The sequence below is a fragment of the Biomphalaria glabrata genome, chromosome 10 (genome assembly GCF_947242115.1).
Source record: "Biomphalaria glabrata chromosome 10, xgBioGlab47.1, whole genome shotgun sequence".
Taxonomy (NCBI): Eukaryota; Metazoa; Mollusca; class Gastropoda; family Planorbidae; genus Biomphalaria; species Biomphalaria glabrata.
In genome coordinates, this window is record NC_074720.1 from 31339949 (window position 1) to 31366537 (window position 26589).

Here is a 26589-nt window from a genome sequence, read left to right on the forward strand (position 1 = left end):
TGAAGTTGGTCTACAGGGACTAGCTGCTTTAAGACTGGAGCTATTTATACTTAATAACATAGTGTCACTGCGGCCTGTATTGGTGACATGGGCGTAGACATCAGCCACCAGATTCTATGAGCGTAGCCAAGAGGGGTTTGAAGGTAAAAATACCTCTTCAATATAAAAAAAAAGCAAATTACACACTCAAGTGCTATGAGGCTAGCCAAAGGGGCTTTGGAGTTTAACGTTTAAACTCCTTTTCAACGGGGTTTCATGCTAAAAATACCTCTTCAATATATATATATATATATATATATATATATATATATATATATATATATATATATATATAGTGTGTGTGTGGTTCTTCCCCCCCCCCCCCCAAAAAAAAAATCCTGTCTACGCCCAAGATGGGTGATGATTATTGGGCCTTGAAATGGCAGGCCATAATGATCGTTGTTGTAACACACAATAACACGAGTAATCAAATTAGACTAATGGGCTATAACTCAATTTATTATAAGTTTTTTTTTTTTAAATACAGAGTTATCTGTGTTTAGGATTAACTTATTCTGACTTTTTGTAAGAGAAATAAAACTATAGAAACAAAAGAGAGGGTAAGGCAAACTTTCTGACATCAGTCTCTGGCCCCGCAACACAAACTGTCTGGTGTCTAGCTATCGAACATGGTTAAACTTTCATCTCGAGACATGGGTAAAAGACGATTTGAGAGCGAGAGATGGTGAGAAAGGGGAGCAACGAGGGAAAGAGAGAAAATGAGAGACGGAAGACGGGGAGAAAGATAGATGACAAGGAAATAAGACATTATCAGGAACCTCTAATCATAAACAAATATAGTATCCTTAATCATCTTTTTTTAGCGGCCCCCGTAAGGGGAAAAAGCCGCTATTAGGTTTGTGCAAAATGTCCGTCTGTCCGTCTGTCCGTCTGTCACACTCAGATCTCGAAAACTAGAAGAGATATGAAAAATATTATTTCATCATTAAATCCGGCTTGAAAAGTTTAGGTGCAACGGCTACTTTTGGTTTTCTAAAAGCAAACCGTTTAATTTATAAAATTAATTATGCAAGCGATTTTTTCATAAAAATACACCAATTCTAAAACAATTACGTAAATGTAAGGGAGGCAATGTTACAATATGCTAACAAAGATGATCAATTTTTGTGTATTTTCAGTATCACTAAGTCAAATATATTTTTAAAATGTACAGGAAATGTTTACAAATACAAATAATAGTTAAAGACGTTTTTTCTGGTCAACTAGCTGCTAAAATTAAAAGAAAACATTTCTGTTTGTTTATAAAGGCTAATAATGCACTTTGTATGTAAATATCACGCACATTTTTTTAAATGGACTTTTTATGCAGCGATTTTCGTGCAGTAGCGTAACGTCGCAACATGATCAGGTGCTAAACCAATTCCTTAAACTTTTTAAAAAAATCAGATTTTATTTATTTTTTGTTTAGTGCCCCCATCCGAATAAAAGAAGATTATTTTTGTGCGTTTTGTCTGTTGGTCGGTCTGTCCGTCACGATTAGATTAAAAAAACTAGAACTCTAAAAGCTATTGAAAATCTGATTTACACTTTAATGTTCCTCCCGTAACATCTCAATAGTTTTAAGTATCTAAAAATTGATTGTTCCGGATTTTTTTGTGCAAAACTAATCAACCCCAACAAATGTTTGTTTGCTCTTCTAATTTATATTACATTCAATTTCCATGCTTAAACGTTGCAAAAACACATTATCAATAATATGTTGTTCCATTTTTTTATGTAAATAGCATATTAATGCTAAATCAAAATCTCTATACTGACTTATATTTCATTAAGTGTAAAAATGTTCCGGATATTGTTTTATAAAACATAAATTTTGCCTAATGATTGTTTGAAATCGCATAATTTACTAATATTACACTTATATTATTTGACAATGCGTCACTATAATTTGGTTATCAATATCAAATTGTTCCGTATTTTCATCTTTAAACAAATTTAAAAAATATCGACAATAGGTTGTTCGGGGCTTTAAAAAAAAGTAATTTACTAGAATTGATTACTGAAAATTACTTTTTAGACATTTAATTTTCTTGCTAAAACATAACATAGAAGTTTTGTAATCGATAAAGAAAGTTCCGGATTTTGTTTCTTACAAATCGTCGCCAGAAATTTTCGAATTTATTTAAAAATCTACTAACGCCAAATAATTGTTTGAACTCCCTCTTCTAATTAATAAACAAATAATCTTCTCATTTACGAAATAATGTTTTTACGGATTTTTATGAAAAATATTTTAACTCACTACTCTCTTACAGTACATTTAACTTTCTACCTAAAACATTAAAAAATCTAATTATCGTTAATATTATGTTCCGATTTTTAAGGAAAACAGAATCCAAACACCAAAGTTAGGTATGAAAATCTCTCCACGTGGCTGTAGTACATCTAATTTTTATACGAGACCATCCAAAAAATTTAATTAACGGTATTACATTTATCTGAAATTCTCTTTTTCTTTTACTATTTATACAAACATCCGGAACAATCTATTATATAAACTTTTCAATTGTGTTCATACCTAAAAATTATTGCGATGTTTTGAAACGTAAAATAAAGGTTAATCAATTTTTAATAACTTTTAGTTCTTTTTTTTTATATCAAGATAACGGACAGACCGACTGACAGACAAAACGCAAAAACAATGTGGCTTTGATCCTTTTTAAATAATATCTATTAGAACTCAGTGCACCAATGTCTATGAACCCTCGTTAAATATCTCGTGTAAATAAAGACATTTTTTTTTATGGTACCGGTACTAGCCTATTGTGAGGTAATGGAATTTTTTTTCTTTGACGTCATATGAATGGACTCTTTAAATGTAATGTTAAAAGAACGCACTCGGTGCACCAATGTCTATTAACCCTCGAAAAAATTGCTTGTATTAATGAAAACATATTTTAGTCTAACTAAGCCGTGTGACGTAGTGTTTTTTTTTCCTTTGACGTCACATGGAATGAATTCTTTAAATGAAATGCTAAAAGAACGCACTCGGTGCACCAATGTCTATGAACACTCGAGAAATGGCTCGTGTTGATAAAGGTGATTTTTAGTCTAGCTAGGCCTTGTGACGTAGTGTTTTTTTTTTCCTTTGACGTCATATGGAATGAATTCTTTAAATGAAATGCTTAAAGAACGCACTCGGTGCACCAAAGTCTATAAACACTCGATAAATGGCTCTTATAGATGAAGGCGATTTTTAGTCTAGCTAGGCCGTGTGACGTAGTGTTTGTTTTTCCCTCTGACGTTATATGGAATTAATTCTTCAAATGAAATGAAAAAAGAACTCGGTATAGTAATGTTTATTAAGCCTCGTTATGCGACTCGCGTTTAAAAAAGGAATGATATCTTGATTTAGATCTAATCTAGATTTTTTAAACTAGATCTAGATTTTTATTACAGTATATCTAGATCTGGATTTATATTCTAATTAAAATTATTTTAGAGTCCAGATCTAGAATTTCTAGATCTAGTTTAGACTAAAATAGACTAGATTAAGATGTAGAATTTCAATTTCTAAACTTAAAGTGTAAAAAAAAAGTGTAGATTTTCATTTCCAAACGTTTTGATCAATATTGTAATGTTTTAATATACTAAAACTAATCTACTATTTTTTTATTAAATTTAAATTTAAATTTACGGCAAATGAATCTTTGAAACATTATTACTTTTGACCATCGGATGGCTGCCTGGTCGTGCGGTTTGCGCGCTGGACTGTCGTTCAGATTTATGGATGGCCCAGGGTTCAAACCCTGCCCGCTCCCATCCCCCGTCGTCCTGCGGGAGGTTTGGACTAGGAAGTAATTATCTTCAACTCTGAAGGAACATCCGAAACGTGTAAAACATTTTACATCAAAATTAAATCACCTCTTGAATATTATTTGCGAATAGGCAGATCCGACAGGGATCCGACTTCGACGGGGGCCGCCTCTGAGTTTGTGTAACACAAACTCTCTTTGTAATCTTGTTAAAAATAAAATTAGGATACGATTTACATCATATTTAATCATAGTCTAAAGACAATGTAGTCTGAGTGTTAAGTCAGAATCAAAATATATCAACTCAGATTCTGCATTAAATAAATCAAACATCAGTTCTTTAATAGACAATAACAAAAACAAAAAGAGATAAATATCTTCAGTTTGGATTTTGCGGTACAACACACTACGACATCTGATATCTTTGACTCATCAACCCTCGACGTATTAACTTGACCATCACTTCAGCTTACAACAGCAACCAAAGATTCACACTCACTCTCAAACACACCAATAGACTTACTTCTATGAACTGAGCGTACCGCTCGTTACCATCAACCCAGGGCAAGTTTAGTATGACCGACCTGTGACCTAACTCTCCGATACTGGTTGGGAAACTCAAGTTGTCTGACATCTTCTTCTCGAGGATCTGTAACAACATCGATCCATTCCATTCATTAGGGTACAACAAAAAGGAGTCATCAGAATTCACAATTGCTAATCTTAACTCTGCTCTCTTCAACGATATCTGCTCCAGAACATAAAATGGAGACACAACCCTGCGATTTTTTTTATGTCACTGGAAGTAACTAACACTGTTAGAGTGTCACCCACATATCACAGCAACAGGGAGGGTAATGACAAGGGGAATGACTTGATCTCTGGAGAAGGAGAATCACTTGATCTCTGGAGAAGGAGAATCACTTGATCTCTGGAGAAGGAGAATCACTTGATCTCTGGAGAAGGAGAATCACTTGATCTCTGGAGAAGGAGAATCACTTGATCTCTGGAGAAGGAGAATCACTTGATCTCTGGAGAAGGAGAATCACTTGATCTCTGGAGAAGGGGAATCACTTTATTTCATGTCGAGAGGAATGACTTGATATCTGGAGAAGGGGAATGACTTGATCTCTGGACAATGACTTGACCTCTGGACAAGGGAAATGACTTGACCTCTGGACGAGGGGAATGACTTACTTTATGTAAAACATGCACGTCCTTGTCCTCTAATAGCCCCATTTCTTTAATTTCAATCATCCTTTGTTCCTGAGCGTTCAGTGCCAGCCTAATGGCAGTCTTGGTCTTCAGTGCCTGCATGACCAAGGGATTGTCCACTTGGCAGAAACCTTAAAAAAGGAAGAAGAAAAAGTCAAACATCGTTCCCAGTTGATGCATGAACTCATCTTTATTCAGGATTTTTCTGGTAAGTTTATTGTTTTGGCAGGATTCTCATTATTTCAAAACACATTTATTTCAAACGATTCCATAACATTTCAGAATGCGCTTTTTGTTTGTTTTCAAAGAATTCCGTCACATTTTAGAATGCAGGATGAGAAAAGATAACATAAACTACCGGTATAAAATCTTTTAAATTCATTTGATACGCGTCATTGTAGACTCTTTACAAGAACATCGGATATTTTTCCCGAAACAAAACGTAACGATAGAGCTGCACGAATACGTGTGTTATGAGGGAAACAATGAACTGTATGTATGAATATAAGAATAGGAGTACTTTTTTTTTGTAGCGGAATGACGTGAAGGAATTACAATTTTGGTGACATAAGTCTGTGTGAAAGAACGATGCGATGTGAGAATGGTTGGGGTCGGCTTGTGGAGGATTTACGGGCTAACAGTATAAATATATATGGAGGGGGAGGCGTTTTAAATCGGGTAGTTCCTATTCAACGAATCAGATACTAGAAATACAAGGCCAAAGTAATTAAAGAGGCGGTACAGTTCGGGCAGTTCAACTGAATGTGCAAAAAAAAAAAAAATAGGAGGATTCTGTCTAAAATAAACAACAAGATAAGATAAGATAACAAAAAAAAAATAACAAGAAAAACAGAATTAAAATACTTATAAACAAAAACAAAAAAATAAGAGCCCCCCCAATATCAATCATAATTCTGTTATTTATTAAGAGAAAAGTCATGAGCAACTAGCGTTGAACAAAAGTTTGACCCTTACCTAAATGTTGGGAAAGTATCAGACGACATAAGTGGCAGACGTATCGGATGCTGTTGCAGACCCTGTCGTCATCAACGATTCGCTTGGCCTAGCAGACGTGGAACAACAGAGGTGTTAACAGTATTCAACATCTCCCTCTCTTTTTGTCTGTCTCTCTTTCTTTCTTTCTTTCTGTCTCTCTCTCTCTCTGTCTCTCTCTCTTTCTCTCTCCCTCTATGTCGCTCTCTCTTTCTCTCTCTCTTTCTTTCTCTTTTTCTCTCTCTCTCTTTTTCTGTCTCTCTCTTTCTCTCTCTCTGTCTCTCTTTCTCTCACTCTGTCTCTCTCTGTGTCTCTCTCTCTTTCTCTCTCACTCTGTCTCTCTCTCTTTTTCTCTCACTCTCTGTCTCTCTTTATGTCTCTCTCTTTCTCGTTGTACAGTCGTCAATTATTTGTCTATATGTTTTCTTGTTAAGAAAGCGATATGGTTCGAGCACTATGTGTACAGACATATGTCTCCTGGCTACTTTGAATTTGGATTATGTGACCTCTTTTTAAAATGACCTCTAGGTCAAAGTATCTCATGCTGGGTCTGATACATCTAGGAATGTTGTTTGAACTTTAAACTAAGTTACTCGATCCAAATCTAGTTAATCAAAACAATTTAAAACCAAAATGTGAACCGCTCATCTATGGGAAGATGTCTGTCTCTCTGTATGCGCTCCGGACTATTGTCCCGATGGTCTCGAGTTCAAACACTTCCGTCCCCCCACCCTCCTTCCGATGAAAAGTTCATGCGAAAGTTCATGCGAAAGGAATGTACCACACGTAGAGACCATTCAGAATATTCTGGTTCAGTTAACAGATTTATTGACATTGAAACTAGACAGCATTGAGTTAAAAAAAAAAAACTTACACGGCCTTAAGTAGCAAAAAGTAAACGGCTTCATGTCTGTTAATCCACGACAGAAGGAGGCGTAGTGGCTGAGTAGTAAAGCGCTTTGCTTCCGAACCGGGGGGTCCACGGGTTCAAATCTCGTCGAAGACTGGGAATTGGAATAAGGGCGTCTCTGAGTACACCCAGCTCTTATGGGTTCCTGACATTAGTTGGAGTAATTTTAAGGCCGTTGGTCGTTGTGCTGGCCACATGACACACTCGTTAACCGTTGGCCACAGAAACATTTGGGCTTTACATAATTTACCCTATCGATAGGTGTGAAAGGGGAAGTTAGTACTCGACAGAACCAAAGCGTCGTCGACAGATGGCAAGGTTTGATCTCTAAGAATTCCGAAGACCTTCCGAAGCACAGACTGTGTCTCCATCTTGTTAGGCGATTCAGCGGTGTCTAATACAGATAAACAAAACGGAGATAACACTCAGCGTAATCCAATAACACCGGCGAAAGGCCGAACATTGAATATAAGTCAGTCGACGCTGATACTGAACAAGAAGTTTAGTAACAATGAAGGGAACCATCGAATGTCAGCTAACTCTCTACGTTCATAACAAGCTTCCTATCTCTATGGCGTCCTGGAAGTAGTCTGTTTACGTCGGCTATTTCGCTCTGCCTCAAACATATTCTTGTTTTTACGAGTCACATGATTGTCTGTAAGTCAAAACGTTCCCCTATTTCCGAAACAAAAAACTAAGTCCTAATCGTGCCATAACAATCTTGAAACTGCGTTTATAAAAAATATCACCTTTCTGAAAGATTCCATGGTTCCCTGTATGAAGCCCGCAGCCATGTCACATGCTATAAACACTTTAGTCTCCATGACGTTAGACGCGAAAGTCAAGAACCACTGCTGCATGTACTGAAAATAGAGAAGACTGTCACGTGATCAGACGCGTAACTAACTATTTTTTTCATAGCCTACTAAAATATCGTTCAAGATCTGACATTAAAAGACCACGGAAGTAAAACAAAACTATCAAACACACAATTTTTAAACTACGCACAAAACAGATTTGAATTGTGTATCTTTAAACCACAGACCTATATACATTGTACTTTGACTGGGACACAAGGACAAAGTCATATCCAATCGTTATGTACGTAACCTTTTTTTCAAACTGTAAGGGAAGTTACCCTGAATTTTGGAAAATTGCTCTTTACAATCTTATAAAAAGTAATGATCTTTAGTTTACAAAGTTTATACATAATGCAATCCCATTTTGCGGTTTTTAAATAGAATGGGTTTTTAATCACTAAACTATATACCGCTACTCTCGTAAATCTATGATATAAAGCCAATTAGATTTAGTTTAGTTTCGGTAAAGCGTTGTATCTTGACAGACTTAAGCGAGCCACGAGAACTGTGTGATGTAGCCATAGAGTTTAAATTTACGTTTTTCGTGACCTGCTAACCACTGTCAAAAAACGTAAACTTAAACTCAATGGCCACATCACAAGGACCCCAGGGCTAGCAATGCCCTTCCTTCAGGGAACAGTACCAAGAAAAAAAAAGAATAGGCAAACAGATAAAGCAATGGGAAGACAAGCCTGTCATTTAATAATATCCTATCAAATGCAAAAGACAGAGGAATGGAGAAAGACGGTTTACAAATTTTAATCTTGTGTGGTGCTCCCACGGTTCAACAGACTAGGGGATGAAGGCGAAGATGGTACAAACAAGACTACCAAAAAGACCAAACTAAGGAGCTGTTTTACTAACTATAACATTCTTAAAGATCAAAATTTCAGAGTTACCGTCCCGAAAATTCAGAAACAAAACTACACTAAGAATGTACTTGGTTTTGATAGACTGGAATTGCATTGGAGAGCGTTCGATTTCAATAATGAAAATTATGAGGAATAGGCTTCAAACGACGATGTGGTAAAACGGTTATTGAAGCTAACCCTACATGGCACTGGAAGCGATGAAATCTTACGGCTACATATCTGCGGAATCATTAACAACTTTCCGTCGCAAAACTTCGCGAAGTAACATTTGTTAATGTGTTTGAATCAAGTGTATTTGATTGGAATAAGTAAGTAGTTTCTTTGACATAGTTGTATTTGTTGTATAGGCAATACATTTTTGACAGTAATAATTGTTTCTTTTATTAATTAGAGGCCTCATCTTATTAGTTGCCCCTGGGCCACCAGACCTCCAACTCCAGCCCTGCACTCCCCCTGTATTATCCTACAGGCCAGAGGCGTAGTAAGGGGTCAAGGAGGTCAGCGCACGCAGAGAGGCGCCAAGCAAAAATTCTTGCATATATTTTAGTTAGGTAATACATTCTAAGTTTAATTGTATTATATTATTATTAAATTATTTTTTTTTATTTCTTAGCCTAAATTTCTATGTGATGTCCATGAAATATAGGCGGGTGGGGCGGCCAATCAAGTTTCTTGCCTCGGGTCCGTGTTTTGCTCACTACGCCTCTGCTGCAGGCTAAGGGACGTAAATGGTTTGGTCAGAGGGCCTTAACTTCCATACCTTTGAGAAACGCTGCTCTACTTACCGGCGACGTCCGTAGGATCTGTAAGAAGCGAATGAAGCGCGTGACTGTGACAGCTTGTATACCCAGGTACAGGTGGGGGTTCTCTTTAAAGAACGTTTTATCGTCTCGGACCGTCAGAAAAAACTGTCGAACAGAAATCTCAAATTGTTTCATATTTTATCATCATACAACAACAAAATACATTTTAAAACCAAAGCTTCTATTCAGTGTAGTTGTATCAATTAGTTTTGATCAGTCGTCTGATTTAATTTGTAATAGATCTAGAATAACAATATATATAGCATTTATAAAAATAAAGAAAAAAAAAGGGGTGGATCGACCTGAATTCAAACTCATGGCTCAAGCCTTCTCATGCCAACACAGTAACCACTCTACTAGCGGAGAGCCTATGAAGATGGAAGATTGTAGTGTTATCTATTGTTTCTATAGACTCTTCCTATTTTTATGTTGTGTTTACTAAGACTCAGACTCAGGGACTAATTCTTTCCTTTGTCTGAGATACCAAACAAAATAGTTAGTTATCAAGAGATAATTAACTTATTGGTTATTTTTTTTTTATTGATTCTTGTGTTGTCAGGTAAAAGAAATACTAATGCTTTACCAGACAGACAGAGTGAGTTGATATAAGCTAAGTATCATAAAGTCTAGTAGATTTATACATTCACTTAACCGGATTTGTTCTTTGGGGAAGGGGTGGTTTGGGGTAAAAAATGTTCAATTCTTTTTACAAGCTTATATCAACTCACTCTGTCTGTCAGTATGTCTGTTTGTCTTTCTAGTAAAAAGTGTGTACACGTTATTTCTCCCACACCCATTCTCGGATCAAGCTGAAACTTCGCACAATTATTTATTGGCATAGACAAGACATGAATCAATTTAAAAAAGTAACCAATTAGACAATTATGTTCTGGTTATTCATTATTTTGTTTAATAGCAATCAAGGGAAACTAATACTTCAGTATTCACAGATATGGCTAAATGTGTTGGCTTTAGTCCCCATAAATAATTGTTAACGCTAACACATTCTACGATCAATTGAACAATTATTTATTGTACTCTACAAAATATGAATCAACAAACAAAAATACTATTGATTAGTTTGTTTGATTTTGAATAATGGAAAATAACTTGTACATTATTGGTAGATATAGTTTTAAGGACGCAGTTCTTCCCCTTTATGTAAGCTTTATATTTTATTTTTTGTTAAAGGATTTTTTTAGTAGTTATTAAGTGCAAACATACATGGTTTAAAGGAGGTATTGTCTTTAAAAAAATTTTTTTTTCATGTTATTCATGTGAAATGAAATATCATTCTTTCTAGCACATTTAAATAAATATCAATAAAACAGTTTTATGTTTAGTCTTGACAAATGACTCTTACAATCTTGAAAACATTTTACACGTCATCTCTCCCACTTTCCAGTCTCGGATCAAAAGTTAAAACTTTGCACATTTATTTCGTTGCCAATCACATCTTAGCATAACATAAATCCATTTTTAAAAGTAAACAATACGTTGATCAATTATTCGTTATTAATTAATTTGTTATATGGAAAATTTAATAAGCTAACGGAAGGTAATCCTTGCAATAATGAGATATACGACAGCGACTGAATGGTGCTCCTCCCTCGCCCCCCCCCCCCGAGCGCGAATGGGACTTTAACATGCATCACAGCAGACAGTTAAAAGTTGCAGGGCCAGGAGATTTACTTATGTAATAGTGTAGAGATATGAAAGTAACTTATGTAATAGTGTAGAGCTATGAGTCACTTATGTAATAGTGTAGAGATATGAAAGTAACTTATGTAATAGTGTAGAGCTATGAGAGTAACTTATGTAGTAGTGTAGAGCTATGAGAGTAACTTATGTAATAGTTTAGAGCTATGAGAGTAACTTATGTAATAGTGTAGAGATATGAAATAACTTATGTAATAGTGTAGAGCTATGAAAGTAACTTATGTAATAGTGTAGAGCTATGAGAGTAACTTATGTAATAGTGTAGAGATATGAAAGTAACTTCTGTAATAGTGTAGAGATATGAGAGTAACTTATGTAATAGTGTAGATCTATGAGAGTAACTTATGTAATAGTGTAGAGATATGAAAGTAACTTATGTAATTTTGTTATTTTTTAATTATTACTTTAATTGTTTTTCTGTCTAATTGTATTTTAATTTTTTTCAAGTCTTTGAAATGAAAACAGTGTGTTGAAAATGTAACCTGAAAATCCCCAATTCAAGTCTAGAGCAAGCGGCTTCCATTAGCCAGTAAACATTTGAGCGCGATCATCCACTGTCTGTGTATCCTTTCCTAGAACTCTTGGGGATTTTCAAAGGACTTCTAAAAGTTAACCATAATAATCTGATATCAGCATTATCATCAATATCATATTACTGTGGATCCCTGGACGCATTGGCATAAAGGGAAATAATAATAATAAGGCTTGTCTTCGAGTCCGAAGATTAATGAGGAATACAGTATTTCCCATGGCTGCGCTGCCCCAGCTGTGATCTGCATATTTTGCCACATCTAGAGCAAGCATAACCATTGTCCGCAGGTGGTCGATTCAAGGGAAATAAAGAGGCCGATAAACTATGAAAGGCAGGATAAAAGAACCATATAGACCTGTTAACTATCTCACCCTAAGGTCAATGTTAGTCAACAACCACAAAGAAGAGTGGATCAACCAATGGGCATCAGCAAACACAGGCAGAGCTATGTACAAAGAAATGACCCTCCCAAACGATCTGGACAGTATTAACTTCCTCCCCCGCAAAAAGCAATCTACAATCTTCCAACTAAGAACAGGACACACAGCTCTGTTAAATTACCATCTTAACAAAATAAATCCCACACACCTACCCCTTTGTAGACACTGCGCCCACCCTTATGAAACTGTAAACCATATTCTTTTTGAATGCCCCTTCCTAATCCACCCTTGGCAGACCCCACTACCACTATAGCCCAACAAAACACTTTATACGGCAGTGCTGAACAACTGAATAGAACAGGACACTATTTTTCCTCGGCACAGTCTGCTCATAGCTAAAAACATAGCCTAATAGCGGCTATTTCGCTAAACAATGGTTTACAATACTTTCTGAATATCGATTCGCAAAAAAAAAAGCTAGGTATTCATATTCATATTCTTACCAAAGGGAAGACAACTAGAGTCACATCTATAAATGTGTTGAACAAAATAATCCTGTTGATCACATCCCATGGTCCCTCCATTCTGAGTGACCTGTTCCTCACTAACTGAGAACAGAACAGAATAAAATCAAGATGTTATATTTAGTGATGGCCGACATTATTTTATTTTTGGTCACACCAAAGTTGTCAACTTGTAATCTACGACAGTAGAGAGAAGTTCATCCTTTACGAGAGAAAGAATGTCTAGAAGACTCGTGTTAATGGAGACATTTGGAAATGTCTTTTCTAAATCATTTTGAGGCGATATTGTTGCAGACACTCGTCACGGTAATGTAATACATTTTAAAAGTAGCGATAACCTCTCTAACTTCAAATAGTTTAAAAGTAGCGATAACCTCTCTAACTTCAAATAGTTTAAAAGTAGCGATAACCTCTCTAACTTCAAACAGTTTAAAAGTAGCGATAACCTCTCTAGCTTCAAATAGTTTAAAAGTAGCGATAACCTCTCTAACTTCAAATAGTTTAAAAGTAGCGATAACCTCTCTAGCTTCAAATAGTTTAAAAGTAGCGATAACCTCTCTAACTTCAAATAGTTTAACTTTTGAAATCTTTATCATTATCACGTAGCATAATGTAGCCAAGTCTATTTTTAGTTCTCTGCAACGCCAAGATTGATTGTGAACGGGGATCTTGCTTTCTTGGAAAAGAAGGAATTCAATGACCATGAAAGGGGTGAAAGGCGTGGCTTGTTCGCTAATATAGGGAGAGGTTAAGGAATAAAAAGTGTGGGAAAAGAAATGTCAGTTGTTGACAAAATCTAGTTAAGTTGTAGTTTAAGAGTTGCAGAACCAGAAGCAGTTGTAGTTGTTTTGATTTTATTGTACAGTGTGTATTTTATTCCAGTGATTCCTAGTTCCAGGATTAAAGCTTTGTATTTATGGTTGAAGGATCGTCATTGTTTGAATTAATAGTTGGTATTTAAATCTCCGGCATGATAATCTTATTTGAGTGTTAAGTAATTGTCTAAAATAGATATATACGTTAAATTATTTTATCAGAAACGCATTTTCTGATCAACACAATCTCATCGTACATCAAGATGTCTCTACATAAAGCACTCAAATACAAAAGATCGTCACAATAATAAAGAAATATGAATTAATAACTACAAGAATATTTTTTTTCCTGGCTTCATCCCCCACCTTCATTTGGGAGTGTGCCCCTTATTTTAATACACGATAATGTACGTAATTCATATCTGCATCAGAATAGTCACCAGTAAAGAATACAAAACGTACGTCTACTGCAAAGGAAGTCACCTAACAAACAAGCTGTAGCTACTGTCACATTTCCATATAGAAGTATTTTTCGTGGCCTTGCTCTCGCAAAGTTGTCAATGACATCATCGCCACCAATTTTACGTCAGACAAAAATCTCACAACTAGGTTAAACTGAATTTCAGTTAATATTCTACGCGCCAGAATCGGCCGCCCTTCGGACCCTTCCCTAGTTACGCTACTGGTTGTACCAGAAAAGGACCAGAAAGTCATGTGGTCACCTTGTAGAGCTCCAGAAAGATGTAGAACAGCAGAACAAGCACGTTGTAAGAGTGCAGGAAGAGCATCTTCAAGAAGCCAACGTACTCAAACCTCATGGCTGCGATGGTGTACATTGTGATGAAGCTGTCGATAAAGATCAAGATCAGCAGCAGCACGGCTTTGGACATCGGGAGGATGGTCGAGTGCAACTGGCGGGACATTTCAAACACCTGAAAGTTAGAACCAGAGAAAATAATGATAGAGATCAGTCTAGCTTTTAGTTCGTCCTTTTCATCTCAATTGACTAAAAAGGGAATAGGAGGGGGGGAGTAAAATAAAAAAAATAAAAAACTCGATCATATCACGTGAAATTGCATCGATTATTTTTATAAATCATGTAATTGATTTTAAAACAGATCTGGACTAACAATAGCTAGGCTAAAGGTTCCAACATTTTAAAATCCCCTAGAAATCCCACTTTTTTATATGTCATGTAATCTTGCTATTCAGGTGGAGTCAAAAATACTAGACAGTAGTGATCTAGATGATGTTATAGATGACCTTTGCTGCACAGTAACACTACGTGAGCCGATATGAATTGAGATTTGTCACTTGTGCATTATCTCTCCAATAAACAACGGTATTAGTCATTAAAAGAGTGTTAATGATTATTTTTTGTTTTAAATTTCACTTATATACTGTACCAAATAGAATTTAGACATATATTCATTAAGTAGGCCTACATTCTCTCATGCTATGATGTCGAATGTCAGAATGCAGGAGCCCCTAAAAAGGTCAACCCCCTGGCTCCCCACTCCCTAGCTACACCACTAACAATAATACATATTTTTACAAAGCTTACTCTGACTGTCTGATACAAAGTTTGTACACGTTATTTCTCCCACACACAATCTCGGATCAAGTTAAAATTTTAGCTGACAACACAAGAATAAAAAAAATTGAACCAAACTCAGTTTAGTCCTTTCTTCCCTTTCCACTGACAATGCTAGGAGGCGGTCGCCAATAGTTTCTTAATTCTCACAGTCGTATCTATATTAAGAACTCTCGTGTCTTCTCGCTGGATCCTAATCCCGTTAGCAACTACACTCCTGATCTTAGCTTTTGACCTGCTACATCTAACTGGATTCCTGTTAACTGATTAGGTTCCTGACTAGGGTTCTGGAGGAACCCCTTCTCAACTCGATGACTAGAGGAACCCCTTCTCAACTCGATGACTGGAGGAACCCCTTCTCAACTCGATGACTGGAGGAACCCCTTCTCAACTCTATGACTGGAGGAACCCCTTCTCAACTAAAAAACTGGTGGAATGAATTTCTAGATCTGCTTGCAGTGTGTGAATGCGTTGCTTTAGTAAAAGGCTTCAATCTTAAATTGTGCAATGTGTCTATAAATAGTTCACTAATAACCTAAGGGCTTAGAAGTTTTAAGTCTCTGCAAGCTAATTTATAGACATCACAAAAAGACACAAATAGTTTACTGACTAATTTATGGAAGTAATTCCTATGCACGGCAAACTGTACAATTTTATAAGGATCCACCAACCTGTGAACGAGAACATGGCATAGAGTGTAAACACTATTTATAGTTTATAGTAACATGAACATGTGAATGTCTCCTGATTGTTAGTTTGTAAAGTTCACTGAGAGAGAGAGTGAGAGAGAGAGAGAACCAAGAAAAAGAGAGTGAGAAAGAGAAAGTGAGAGAAAAGGAAAGAGGAAGAGAGAGAGTAAAAGAGAAAGAGAATAGGCAAAAGATATAGACAATGGGGAACAAAAGAAAAATATTGAGAGACAATGAACATATTAAAAAAGAGAGAGAATTAGAGAGAGAGAGAGAGAAAAGGAAGAGAGAGGTAGGAAAAATATGGAGGGAGAAAAGAAGGAAGAGCAAAAGAGAAAGAGGGGAGATATGAGAGAAAGAGGAGATATGAGAGAAAGATAGAGAGAGGAGATATGAGAGAAAGAGAGAGATCCAAGGGAGGGAGGAAGAAAGTTAAATAAAGGAATAATGTTGTTGTTTTTTTAAAATAAAGTAGTGAATAAAAAAAGTGAAAGAAAGTATTGCTGTCATAGAATGAAACAGAAGGAGAAGACAGACACACAAAGCTGTATCAGTAAAAAGGAATCAAGAAAAATAATTAAAAGCTCAAGCTAATTTATGGTCAATCAAAGACTTTCTTCGGTCTCCTAATCATCCCCTATCGAGAACTCCCAGTAAAATTGTGACTAAAATTTACAGTCATTACTGTCAACAAAACATCAAAGTCCTCCTAAATATCAGCTCAAAAAATGATTGAACGGAACCAAACGTTACATCTTTAGTTCATCTGCATCCAGTCAGGAATAAATAAGTATTGACTTGCCGTCAACCTGAACTGCTTTGTGCTAACCTCCTCCCCTCCAAACTTAATGTCACCAAACGAATTATTTTGTTGGCATGCAAGAGTTAATCAACATAGAGGACTACTTTCTACTGCAGTATGGTGTACTTAACACTAAGTCTCGGGTAATGTCTCCCCCAGCAAATTAATGCTCATTTAATTTCAGTCAACTGCTCAAGTGTGTATATTATATTTGACCCATGATTTATTGCAGAGACGGCCTTAGGGCGTGGCGAGTGGGGCACCGCTGTAGATTCTCTTGTCACTTCAGTTTCGGAAGCCAGACCAGTTCTCCTAAATAATGACTTGTTACTGTATACTTTGGAAACCTAATCCGGCATCTCTATGTTACCAATTACGAAGAATGCTCTTTATATCTTTTTATATTGTTTCGAAATACCATATTACCATGTATAGTACTATGTTTTGTAACAATACTAAGGCATACGGCCTTAGAGGTAACTAGCCCGTTAGCGCGATGTGGTACAGTATGTATAGTCTAAGTTTATTACTCGCCCGGGGCCCGCATACTACTTCTTCCTTCTCATTTTATATGTCGGTGAGTTCAGATCAGTTATCCTATATCTGAGTGGTTTCCAGATCAGGCAGTTCTCCGTATAGTTTTTGTTCTATAGGAAGGTTTTGGGGCCAGGGTCTTGTTTGGGCCTTTTGATATAGTATGCAGCTTTGAAAGACATGGTCAGCATTCAGCGAACTGCTACGGCCGCCTCTATTGGTTGGGTCAAAGTACGTGTACAATGTTTGGGTCGAATTGCGTTTACAATCAATTAGTCACGTGTACAGTGTTAGGGTCAAGGTCATGTAAATGTGTGCGTTCCTAGACGTGCGCAATGAGTGGGTCTAATCAAGACCAATTGATTGTAACGAATGGTCTTGGTCGAATTGCGCGTACACCGTGTGTCTTACTTACTGTTTCTCCTTCAGTGCCTCGTTGACAAGTATCATGAGATTAATGACAGATTGCCTCGAGAGAACACCTTCTTCAAATTGGCGGGCATAGCATGTCTGCGGAGAGATTGATAGTACTCAAATAAAAAAGTGAATTTGAAATTTTAAAAAAAGGCAACGTAGTTGAGCATAGTGTATGAATTCTAGAGGAAATAGGACCTACGAAAAGAAAAAGGTGTATTAAAGAAATATCATTCACAAAGGATTTGTTGTTTGTTTTTTTTTTCAGTATTATCAATACTTTATCAGTAGCTGCGCAGGCCAGATCCGACCATATTTGACAACCAAGTCAACAAAAAAGCTAGCTGAGGCATTCATACTCTCCCGCCTTGACGACTGTAACGCCGTGCTAGCGGGTATACCCGATGACAAATCTCCCAAGCTGCAGAGAATTCAGAACAATGCCGCACGAATAGTCCTAAGAAAAACAAGATGAGATTCTGCAACTACTCTCTTGCAAACACTCCATTGACTTCCTGTGAAAGCAACTATCGACTACAAGGTGGCCACACTTATTCATCAATGCACCTACAATAAAGAAATGCCCAGTCAACTGATCACTCCATAAGGCCATCAAAGAGCCCTGCGCTCCAAGGACTCAACGCTTCTGTTGGTGCGAGGTTAAGTAACCCTGAGTCATGGTACAAACTTTAAAGCTAGTCTAACAAACATTGAATACTAGAGATTTGCCCTGCTAGATATTTGATCCAAGTTTCGCTGTTTTGTTCTCTAAATTTTTTTTATGGGCATATGGGGCACTGGAGATCTAAATATAGTTTCTTAGAACATCCTGATTTGCCTTGCTTGCTTACTGCGAATGCTCTTACGCTGAGCAAATTTATCGTCAGACGATATGATGTTTGCACTTACCCTCTCTGTGATTACAATTTGGCGTACGGCTTGTTTCCTCAGGGCTTGTGTGCCTAAAAACTGATTGATGCCATCACGCTTCTTCTCCAGCTAAAAAATAGGAATTTTTTAAAGCCTTCTTTAGTGCAACGAGTTAAACGCAAACAGATTAACTTCTTCATGTTCTAACCTGGCTAGAAAAAAAAACATTCAGACAAAGATGGCAGACGTCCCTAGCCACGTGGTGCTATCTTACCGCCATTGTTCACATGTAGAGTAGCAGTGTTTCCCATTTTAAGATAGATAGATCCAACGCAGAAATGTGTTCAATTAGTGTTTATTCTCATTAAAAGTACTAGCTGCCTGTCATGTGATAGGCTCTATAATTGTCGTCTCCATGTCCACGGCGGGTTAGAACCCTACCCGCCGCCACCCCCCGTCGTTCTGCGGGTGGTTTGGGCTACAATGTATTGATCTTTTAATCTGAACATAACATCCAATACTTGTAAACGAACCATTTTTGTCCCCCCCCCCCCGGGTCAATTCGATAAGTCATTAAAACTTACATATGCTTTATTTCCGTAGAGCTTCATGAAGTCATCTTTGAGTCTCGTGTATTCCGTAACTGTGACCCAGTCAGCGTCTGTGGTCAGCCTGAAACAGTAGGGCTATCTATATTCAATTGCGTTTCTCAAACTCTGGGGCGCACCTAGCGGCGCGCGATCCGAAGAAAAAAACGGCGTAGGGAGTTGATCAGTAACTTTGAAAGATAAATCCACATTATTCATTTGTACCCATGGTGTAGGTAGATGTTGAATATATTTAGGTCATATGTAGGCCTATATAATGAAAAGCTCTTAAAAGTCAAGTGCAATCCTGGTTATAGAGTGGCTAGATGTAGATGTATGTATATTTTACTATACAAATAGGGACGGTATCTGGCTAAATCCGGCTCCGGCCGAATATCAAAAAGTACTATCCGGTGCACCCTAATAATTACCCATATATATTTAAAATGTAACGCCAACTCTAGAAAATACAGCATTGTAGAGTGAATTTGTTTCCTTTGTCTTTTATTTTCTAGATTATATTTTAAATATACAAGATTGGTTATAAATTCAAAGGTTACGTACATGCTGGATTTTAAAGAACGTTTGACTGAGGATTGCAGATCTTTAATCATCTTGGCAGCTCTCTCCAGCATGATGACTTTATCATTGTTTATATTTCGAGTTTCTGTGGAGTATAATCACTTATGTATTTTTAATACTGTCTCTCACTCTCTCTCTCTCTCTTTTTTATTATGCATAGCGCAGCTTTTCTACTCATATAGTATAATCAGTGAGCTCTGGTCTAATCTTGAAGCAGTGAGGAATGAGGTACTGAAAGAAGGTTTCCATTCTGTCTCCTCCTACACATTCACGAATGGAGTTAAAAATCGAATTATACATTTTACGCGTCTACTTCGGATTCGAGCTCGCGCCTCCAATGGTAGCTGAGCGGTAAAGCGCTTGTCTTCTCATCTGAAATCCCGGGTTTGAATCCTCGTGAAGACTGGGATTTCAATTTCGGGATATTTGGGCACCTCTGAGTCCACACAGCTTTAATGGGTGCCTGACATTAGTTGGGGAAAGTAAAGGTAGTTGGTCGTTGTGCTGGCCACATGCCACCCTCGTTAACCATGAGCAATGGAAACAGATGATCTTTGCATCACCCCATCATCTGCCCTATAGATCGCAAAGTCTGAAAGGGGAACTTTACTTGTATGTTCGACAGATTGATCTGGGTTAGCGGGTTGGGTGGCATTCCAATTTAAAAAAAAAAACATTTCTCGGACGGACACTCTCACTCAAAGTGAAGTGTTGACTGAACGTGGTATGAGATTCGCGGACATGTCCTTAGACCAAACAAACACGTTGAGCAAAGGCAAAAACAACATGGAAACCGAAAGAGGAAAGCTCAAACAAGGCCGTCCACGTCTAACATGGCGGGGCATCTTTCTAGAAGACCTCAAATCCGTGTTCATCAGCTGGGAAAAGGTCGTGGAAGGCACTATCGAAAAATCTTTGTTAAGATCTTACCGCCCTAGTTGCCAAACGGTGCAGGAGGACCTAGATCTAAGAAAGTAAGGTCATCAATGAATCCAATGCCTGACATGATGTGTTTTTTTTCCCTCCTGTGTTTACAGAATGCGACATCTAAGCAACATAGTGGCTGTTTCCTGTCAATAGTCTTGTCTATGAGTTGATTTTCAAAATCCTAAAGAACAATGCATCATATAGAGAAAGCGTGTGTTCACCTACTTAAGGTATAAGTTCTCCTAATCGCTGAACATATTTCATATAGATCGATCTAGTCCTTTTTTTTTTTTTTGGTAAGTTTTTCCAGTGTCATGATCTTATGAATAACTTCCATGGATGAAACAATCTTCGATTAGTAACGTTTAAACTTTCTAACCCAGAGGTTCTCATACTTTTTCACCAGGGGACCCTTTACATAGTCGAAACTTGCCCACGGTCCACGGACTCCTAAAGTGAAAGAACTACATAAATGCATAATATATAAATTAGGTCGTCAAAGAACAGTACGTAATAGACATATAAAACAGCAGTCAGGGGTGAGTTGATTATTATTAAAAGTATCCAATCGGATAAACTGCCTTTCAGCGAAGAAGTCATTTTAATTGTATACAATTTTCATATTTCTGCAGACCCCATACGTCTACTATGGATCATCTGCCATGATTTCTCCGGCGCACACTAGGGTCCAACAATCAGGCGAATAGTAGGCCTACTAGTGTGTCCATTAGAGCTGTTATGTGAAACAGAGCTGTGATGTGTTCTAAGATACCCCATCATAAGTGAAGTCACACAACCAGATAATATTGATGGCGTGGTATGACTCAGAGGTGAGTGTAGTCCGTTTCTTCAGACACCAGTCTAGTGAACAAATTATTTAAAAAAAAAAACACTTACGGACATAAGAGACGACGGCTGAGACCAGGGGGTAATGAGCCAAGAAAGAGTACACAATGTGCAGTATTAAAATCGAGAAGAGCTGAGGAAATCAACAAGAAAAACAAATTTAAAAGTGTCCAAATGTTTGGTTTAAAAAGTTATTCCTCTTGTCTGTGCTAAGTTTCAAAATCACCTGACTCTCGAGATATTAGAACTCAATAGTTTCCTACTCGTACGCAACCCGTTTTTCTAACTAGAAACAGAGTTTAACTAGAGTTCTAGATCAGCAGCTCCAGCTGCAGAGAATTCAAAATTTTTTCTGTCTGTCTGCCGTCGCATTAAGATCGAAAAAAAAAGAACAAACAGCTATTAAATTTCTTATCTAGCCTGTAATTTTCGTTAAAATTGTATTATTAATAGCTATGACTATGTCTAGTAAAATGTTTGTAGTTTGTACTACCTATTTTTTCCCACACTTATTCTCGTATCAAGTTAAAATCACATAATTATTCATAGACATAGTAAAGACATAAATCAATTTAAATGTTTAAAAAATTAACTAATTAATCAATTAATTATTGGTTATTAATTACTTTGTTTGATACCAACAAGGAAAATAAATCGTTCAGTATTCAGAGATATTTATGGATAACAAAAAAGGGAAATAACTTCTACATTATTGCGATAATATAGCTGTAAATGCAGAGTTCTTTCCATTTTGAAAAGCGGGCGTTTTTTTTTTTAAAGGATTATTTATAGCTTGTTGAAGCTGTTAGTTCGCTCTCTACGTAACTACAATTAGACATAAGTATCAAAAAAAAATATTTAAAGCCCCTGAAGTTTCAAAAATACAGTATCAGAAAAGACAAAAAACTTGAAAATCTCTGAAGGCGTCAACGCGACGGCGAAAATCTCGCTACCTCGTGCAGGGATACATACGTCAGTATTGACTTTCTTGTGCAGGCTCGTGTCGATGAGGGTGAAGATCAAGATGCAAGAGTAAGAGTCCCTTAAGTGACAGGCGCAGACGACATAGAGCACGTGCAGACTGTTCATGTACAGACGTGAGACTGGATACGTGATGAACAGGACCAGGGCTCTGTGAGGACGTTCAGTAAACAAGATAATAAGAGCATTCTAATAATAACTCTGAAATAAAAACTGTGATTATTAATCAATTAATCATCAGGAGGAGTCCATATCATTACTGATGATTAAGGAGGTGAGCAATTAATTATGAATGTAATTATTATGTGAACTTAGGAGTACTAAGAATCATCATCTCCTCTCAGCCTGTGGTCCCTTTTGGGGCATAGGTCACCAACCAGCTTCCTCCAGGCATCTCGGTTCTGGGCGAGTCTCTCCAACTGTCCCCACGTCTTGCCCATCTTCTTGGCATCTGCTCCACAATCACCTTGCCAGCCCTAACCTGGGACCCCAAGAAAAGATTAAGAGGGGACGGCCCAGGAATACATGGCGCGTACTAAGAATAGATCTCATTTGAAGAAGAAATGTCAGATTGCCACTGGTGATTTTAACAAAGATGAGAAGATGCTAGATAAGATATCAGCTAGCCTTCGGTCAAGGCACCAAGCCAATGATGATGTCAGCTTCTATTGGGGGATGTCATCTAGCCTTTGATGACGCTAGCTACACTTTGATGATGTTAGCTAACATTTGGTGATGACAGCTAACATCTGGTGATGTCATCTAGATTGGTAATGCCAGCTAGCCTTTGAAGATGTCAGCTAACATTGCAAGTGTCAGCTAGTCGTTGGTGATGTCTGCTAGACTGAACTAATGTCAATTACGTTATAGCGAAATCAGACTTAAGCTACAAGCGATGGATATTGACAGTGCCACGAACGATTGATGTATTCCATTTTAAGGTTGGCTTTGTGTTTGTCACTTCCTGCCAATGTCTCGAGAGATGTGTTAACAGGAAATTTACTTACATATTAGTTGAGCGAATATTCAAGTTTGTTTTAAACTAGCAGAGTATAGAATGACAGCGTGCTAATTAGGAATGAAAATTTGTATACTTCCTTCTTTTCAAAATGTTTGTATATTGAAAGCCTATAAAAAGAGATAACTTTATGCAATGACTCTTTAGTTTATATGTGTAGGACGTTTGCGTTGTGTTTTTTGGTTGCTTATATTTTATATTGTTTATCGTGGACATACGATGGCACTACAAACAGCGATGTCCTTGCGAACGCCGGTATAGACAGTAGGCCTAGAGAGACTTCTTATGCTAGGCAGAGCACGAATCCCATATGAGGGACGAAGGTATGCCAAAATCAGTCTTTTTTTGGTGAGCTGAGATATGGTCGACGTAACAGAGGTGCCCAACTGTTACACTTTACAGACCAGCTTAGGCGCTAACTTGCTTTAACTAATAAAGAAGAGAGCACCTGGCTACAGGTGGCTTCAGAACGAGACAGCTGGAGGTCACTTTCAAAGGACGCGGGGTACACGTTTGAGACCAAAAGAAAATCAGTTGCAGAGGTCACACGTAGCCGGCAATATAATCGCCCACCTGTGGACAACGGTTATGCCTGCGCTGGATGTGGCAAAATGTGTTGGTCACAGCTGGGTCTGTGTACCCACGGGAAACACTGCATTCCTCAAGCCTTATTATTATTATTACTATTATTATATTAAAAACGAACTAATATTGATTCTCTGGCACTGAAAGGGTCGAGCGTAGTTAGATAGAAACAAAATTCATTGTAGTCCCTATTATTATTATTATTATTATTATTATTATTATTATTTGTTCAATCTTTTCCCTAACTTCTACATGAGAAATCAAACAGTTATTTCTTTAACATTTCTGGCATACTTTGGACATCAAATTTATGTTTCCACAATAAGAAGTATTATTAAACTATCAATTCAGTTTTGACAATTTAGAGAAAGATGTACAAACGTAACTTTCATAAAACGTTATGAATTTTAGGGGGTTTTCTGTTCATTATCCACACACACACACACACACACAAACACCTATCCCCCAAACTTACCTAATAAAAGAAACTGTGATAAATGACAAGACTGAGAGCATGAATAATGCGAGGGTCAGGTGGCCCCAGACATGAGTGACAAGGTAGATTCCAACTTGGACCGTGGCCACAGAGGAGAAGGTGAACAGCGTTAGTTCCATAAATCTGACATTGAACAAGGAAAATAGAAGAAAATCCTTTAAAAAAAATAAAAAAATAAAGCTTACGTAAAGGGGAAGAACTCCGTCATTGAAACTATATCTACCAATAATGTGCAAGTTATTTCGATTATCAAACAAAATAAGTGATTAGGGGAAAGTGGGGTAATATGAGATACTTAACTTGTAAAATTAAAAAAAAAAAAAGTTGTATATTCCAACTAGCTACCAATATAAAAAATGATCAACTACACATTAAAGAATATTTCTACCAAACATCAGGCCTTTTAATTAGTAACTTATGAAGATATTTTAATTTTATTTTTTTTAGTTGGTATCCCATATTACCCACCCTGTGGGGGTAATATGGGATACTTAAGCTCTGTCATTAAAACTATAAGAAATAAAAAACACAAACATGATTTTTTTAAAAGACAAGATAAAATAAAACATTTTTATTAAAGAATGGAAATAATTTTAATAAAAAAATATATATTTAATCACTCTCCACACACAAGTCACACTCAAAAATACTGGACTCTGCCCCAGCACATTCAGTGTGGGCCCATTTACTACAAGCTACACACTGAACCCATTGTTCTCCATCTGTATCTTCCGAGAACAGGCCATTGCAATATATACAAGGAGTGTCATCATCACCTAGGTTGGATGATTTGCCTTTTGATTTATTTCCTTTGTGTTTATTTGGGACACATTTAGAAGTGGACGGCTCACATAGTGTCTGTTTATATGGTGAGCTCGTCAAAACAGCGGTACACCCTTTGCGCCGCCCTTTCCCTTTGCTTCGCTCACAATGTGCCACCGGAAAAGGACTAATGTCAGCTGGTCCCCAGGATTTGTTAAGAGGTTCCTGGTTACCAAGTTCCAAATTTGAATAGCTGGATGTCGATGGTAAATCCATCGCAGAGTTCATTTGTTGCTCCTGAATTTCATTTGATGCTACCTGTATATCTGTCGTCTCCGCTGCCTTGAATTCCCAGTCTTGAAAAATGTCTCTATTGACAGGCCAGATGCCTGTCTTTTCGAAGCCATTGACCGCTGTGGCAAGGCTGGCAGCACGAAGGTAGGCTTTGGCGAAAATGGAAGCAATTTGAAATTCCGTGATTACTCGTCCAGGATGCGACCTCAGCCACACTTGTATTTCAGAGTCATAGTACGTAGTTAGTGGTTTCATGAATGAAACATCAAGGGGCTGCATTCTGTGAGTGCAGTGTGGCGGAAGACAAATCATTGTGATATGATTTTGTCTTGCCAGGTTTATTGCATTTAGATTTTTCGTATGTGATGCATGCCCATCTAAAATTAGTAAAGCTGGGTTTAACAGACTGGGCTTGACAAAGTTGATAAAATGTTGAAGCCATTGTGTAAATAAATCCAACTGAATCCACCCAGTCTTGTGGCAAGCATAAATGGATCCAGGAGGTGCTCCATCCATTAGCTCCATCTTCATCCGCTGGCGAGGAAAGATGAACATTGGTGGTACATATTCACCAGCCGCACTCATGCAAATTACTGTTGTTACTGTCCTTCCTCTTTCAGCTGATGACAGGACTCCAATTTGTTTTTTTCCTTTTAGTGCAATAATTTTTGCATTATTAGATTGCACTGTTGTGATGCCTTTCTCGTCAACGTTATAGATTTGAGTTGATTTATATTTCTTTAAATCAACTTCTTTTTCAAGAAGATCAAAAAATTTCCCAACATTGACTTTGTTAAAGGCAGTGGCTCGAGCAGCTGAAGTTGATTCTGGAAATATTTGAAGCCTGCCTGGGTGGACCACTTCAGGGGCCGATTTTTGAGTTAGTTTTTTCCACACAAACTGTCTTTGTAACCTTGTTTGTTTATTGATTAATGCTTTGCTATGTACAATAAAAATAATTTAAAGTATCAACTTGATCGGAGAAAGCGTGAGGGAGAAGTAGTGTTAACAATTATTTAAGGGTAATGGGCATATCTATAAATACTTGAGTATCGGTTTCATTTGTTGTTATTTAATTAAATAATAAATTACCAGTAATTAATTGTCTAATTGAATAATTGTGTGAAGTTTCAACTAAATTTGCTTCATCCGAGAATAGGTGAGGGAGAA

At 37.1% G+C, this 26589-nt stretch overlaps 1 protein-coding gene across 3 annotated transcripts in view; it reads right to left on the reverse strand.

The window, feature by feature from the left end:
* The window catches only part of LOC106060292 (sodium/hydrogen exchanger 10-like), a 52626-nt gene that overhangs the window by 13935 nt on the left and 12102 nt on the right, over window positions 1–26589 (reverse strand). For all 3 annotated transcript variants that reach the window (XM_056044444.1, XM_056044443.1, XM_056044445.1), the window contains 15 exons: window positions 24343–24486; window positions 22256–22415; window positions 21335–21416; window positions 19493–19595; window positions 18926–19013; window positions 18381–18470; window positions 17473–17567; window positions 15643–15703; window positions 14161–14370; window positions 12603–12707; window positions 9451–9573; window positions 7683–7796; window positions 6006–6093; window positions 5013–5161; window positions 4339–4464 (listed from right to left, as the gene is read on the reverse strand). In XM_056044444.1, the coding sequence (XP_055900419.1) occupies window positions 4339–4464; window positions 5013–5161; window positions 6006–6093; window positions 7683–7796; window positions 9451–9573; window positions 12603–12707; window positions 14161–14370; window positions 15643–15703; window positions 17473–17567; window positions 18381–18470; window positions 18926–19013; window positions 19493–19595; window positions 21335–21416; window positions 22256–22415; window positions 24343–24486 (1738 nt within the window). The remainder of the gene's footprint in view (window positions 1–4338; window positions 4465–5012; window positions 5162–6005; window positions 6094–7682; window positions 7797–9450; window positions 9574–12602; window positions 12708–14160; window positions 14371–15642; window positions 15704–17472; window positions 17568–18380; window positions 18471–18925; window positions 19014–19492; window positions 19596–21334; window positions 21417–22255; window positions 22416–24342; window positions 24487–26589) is intronic.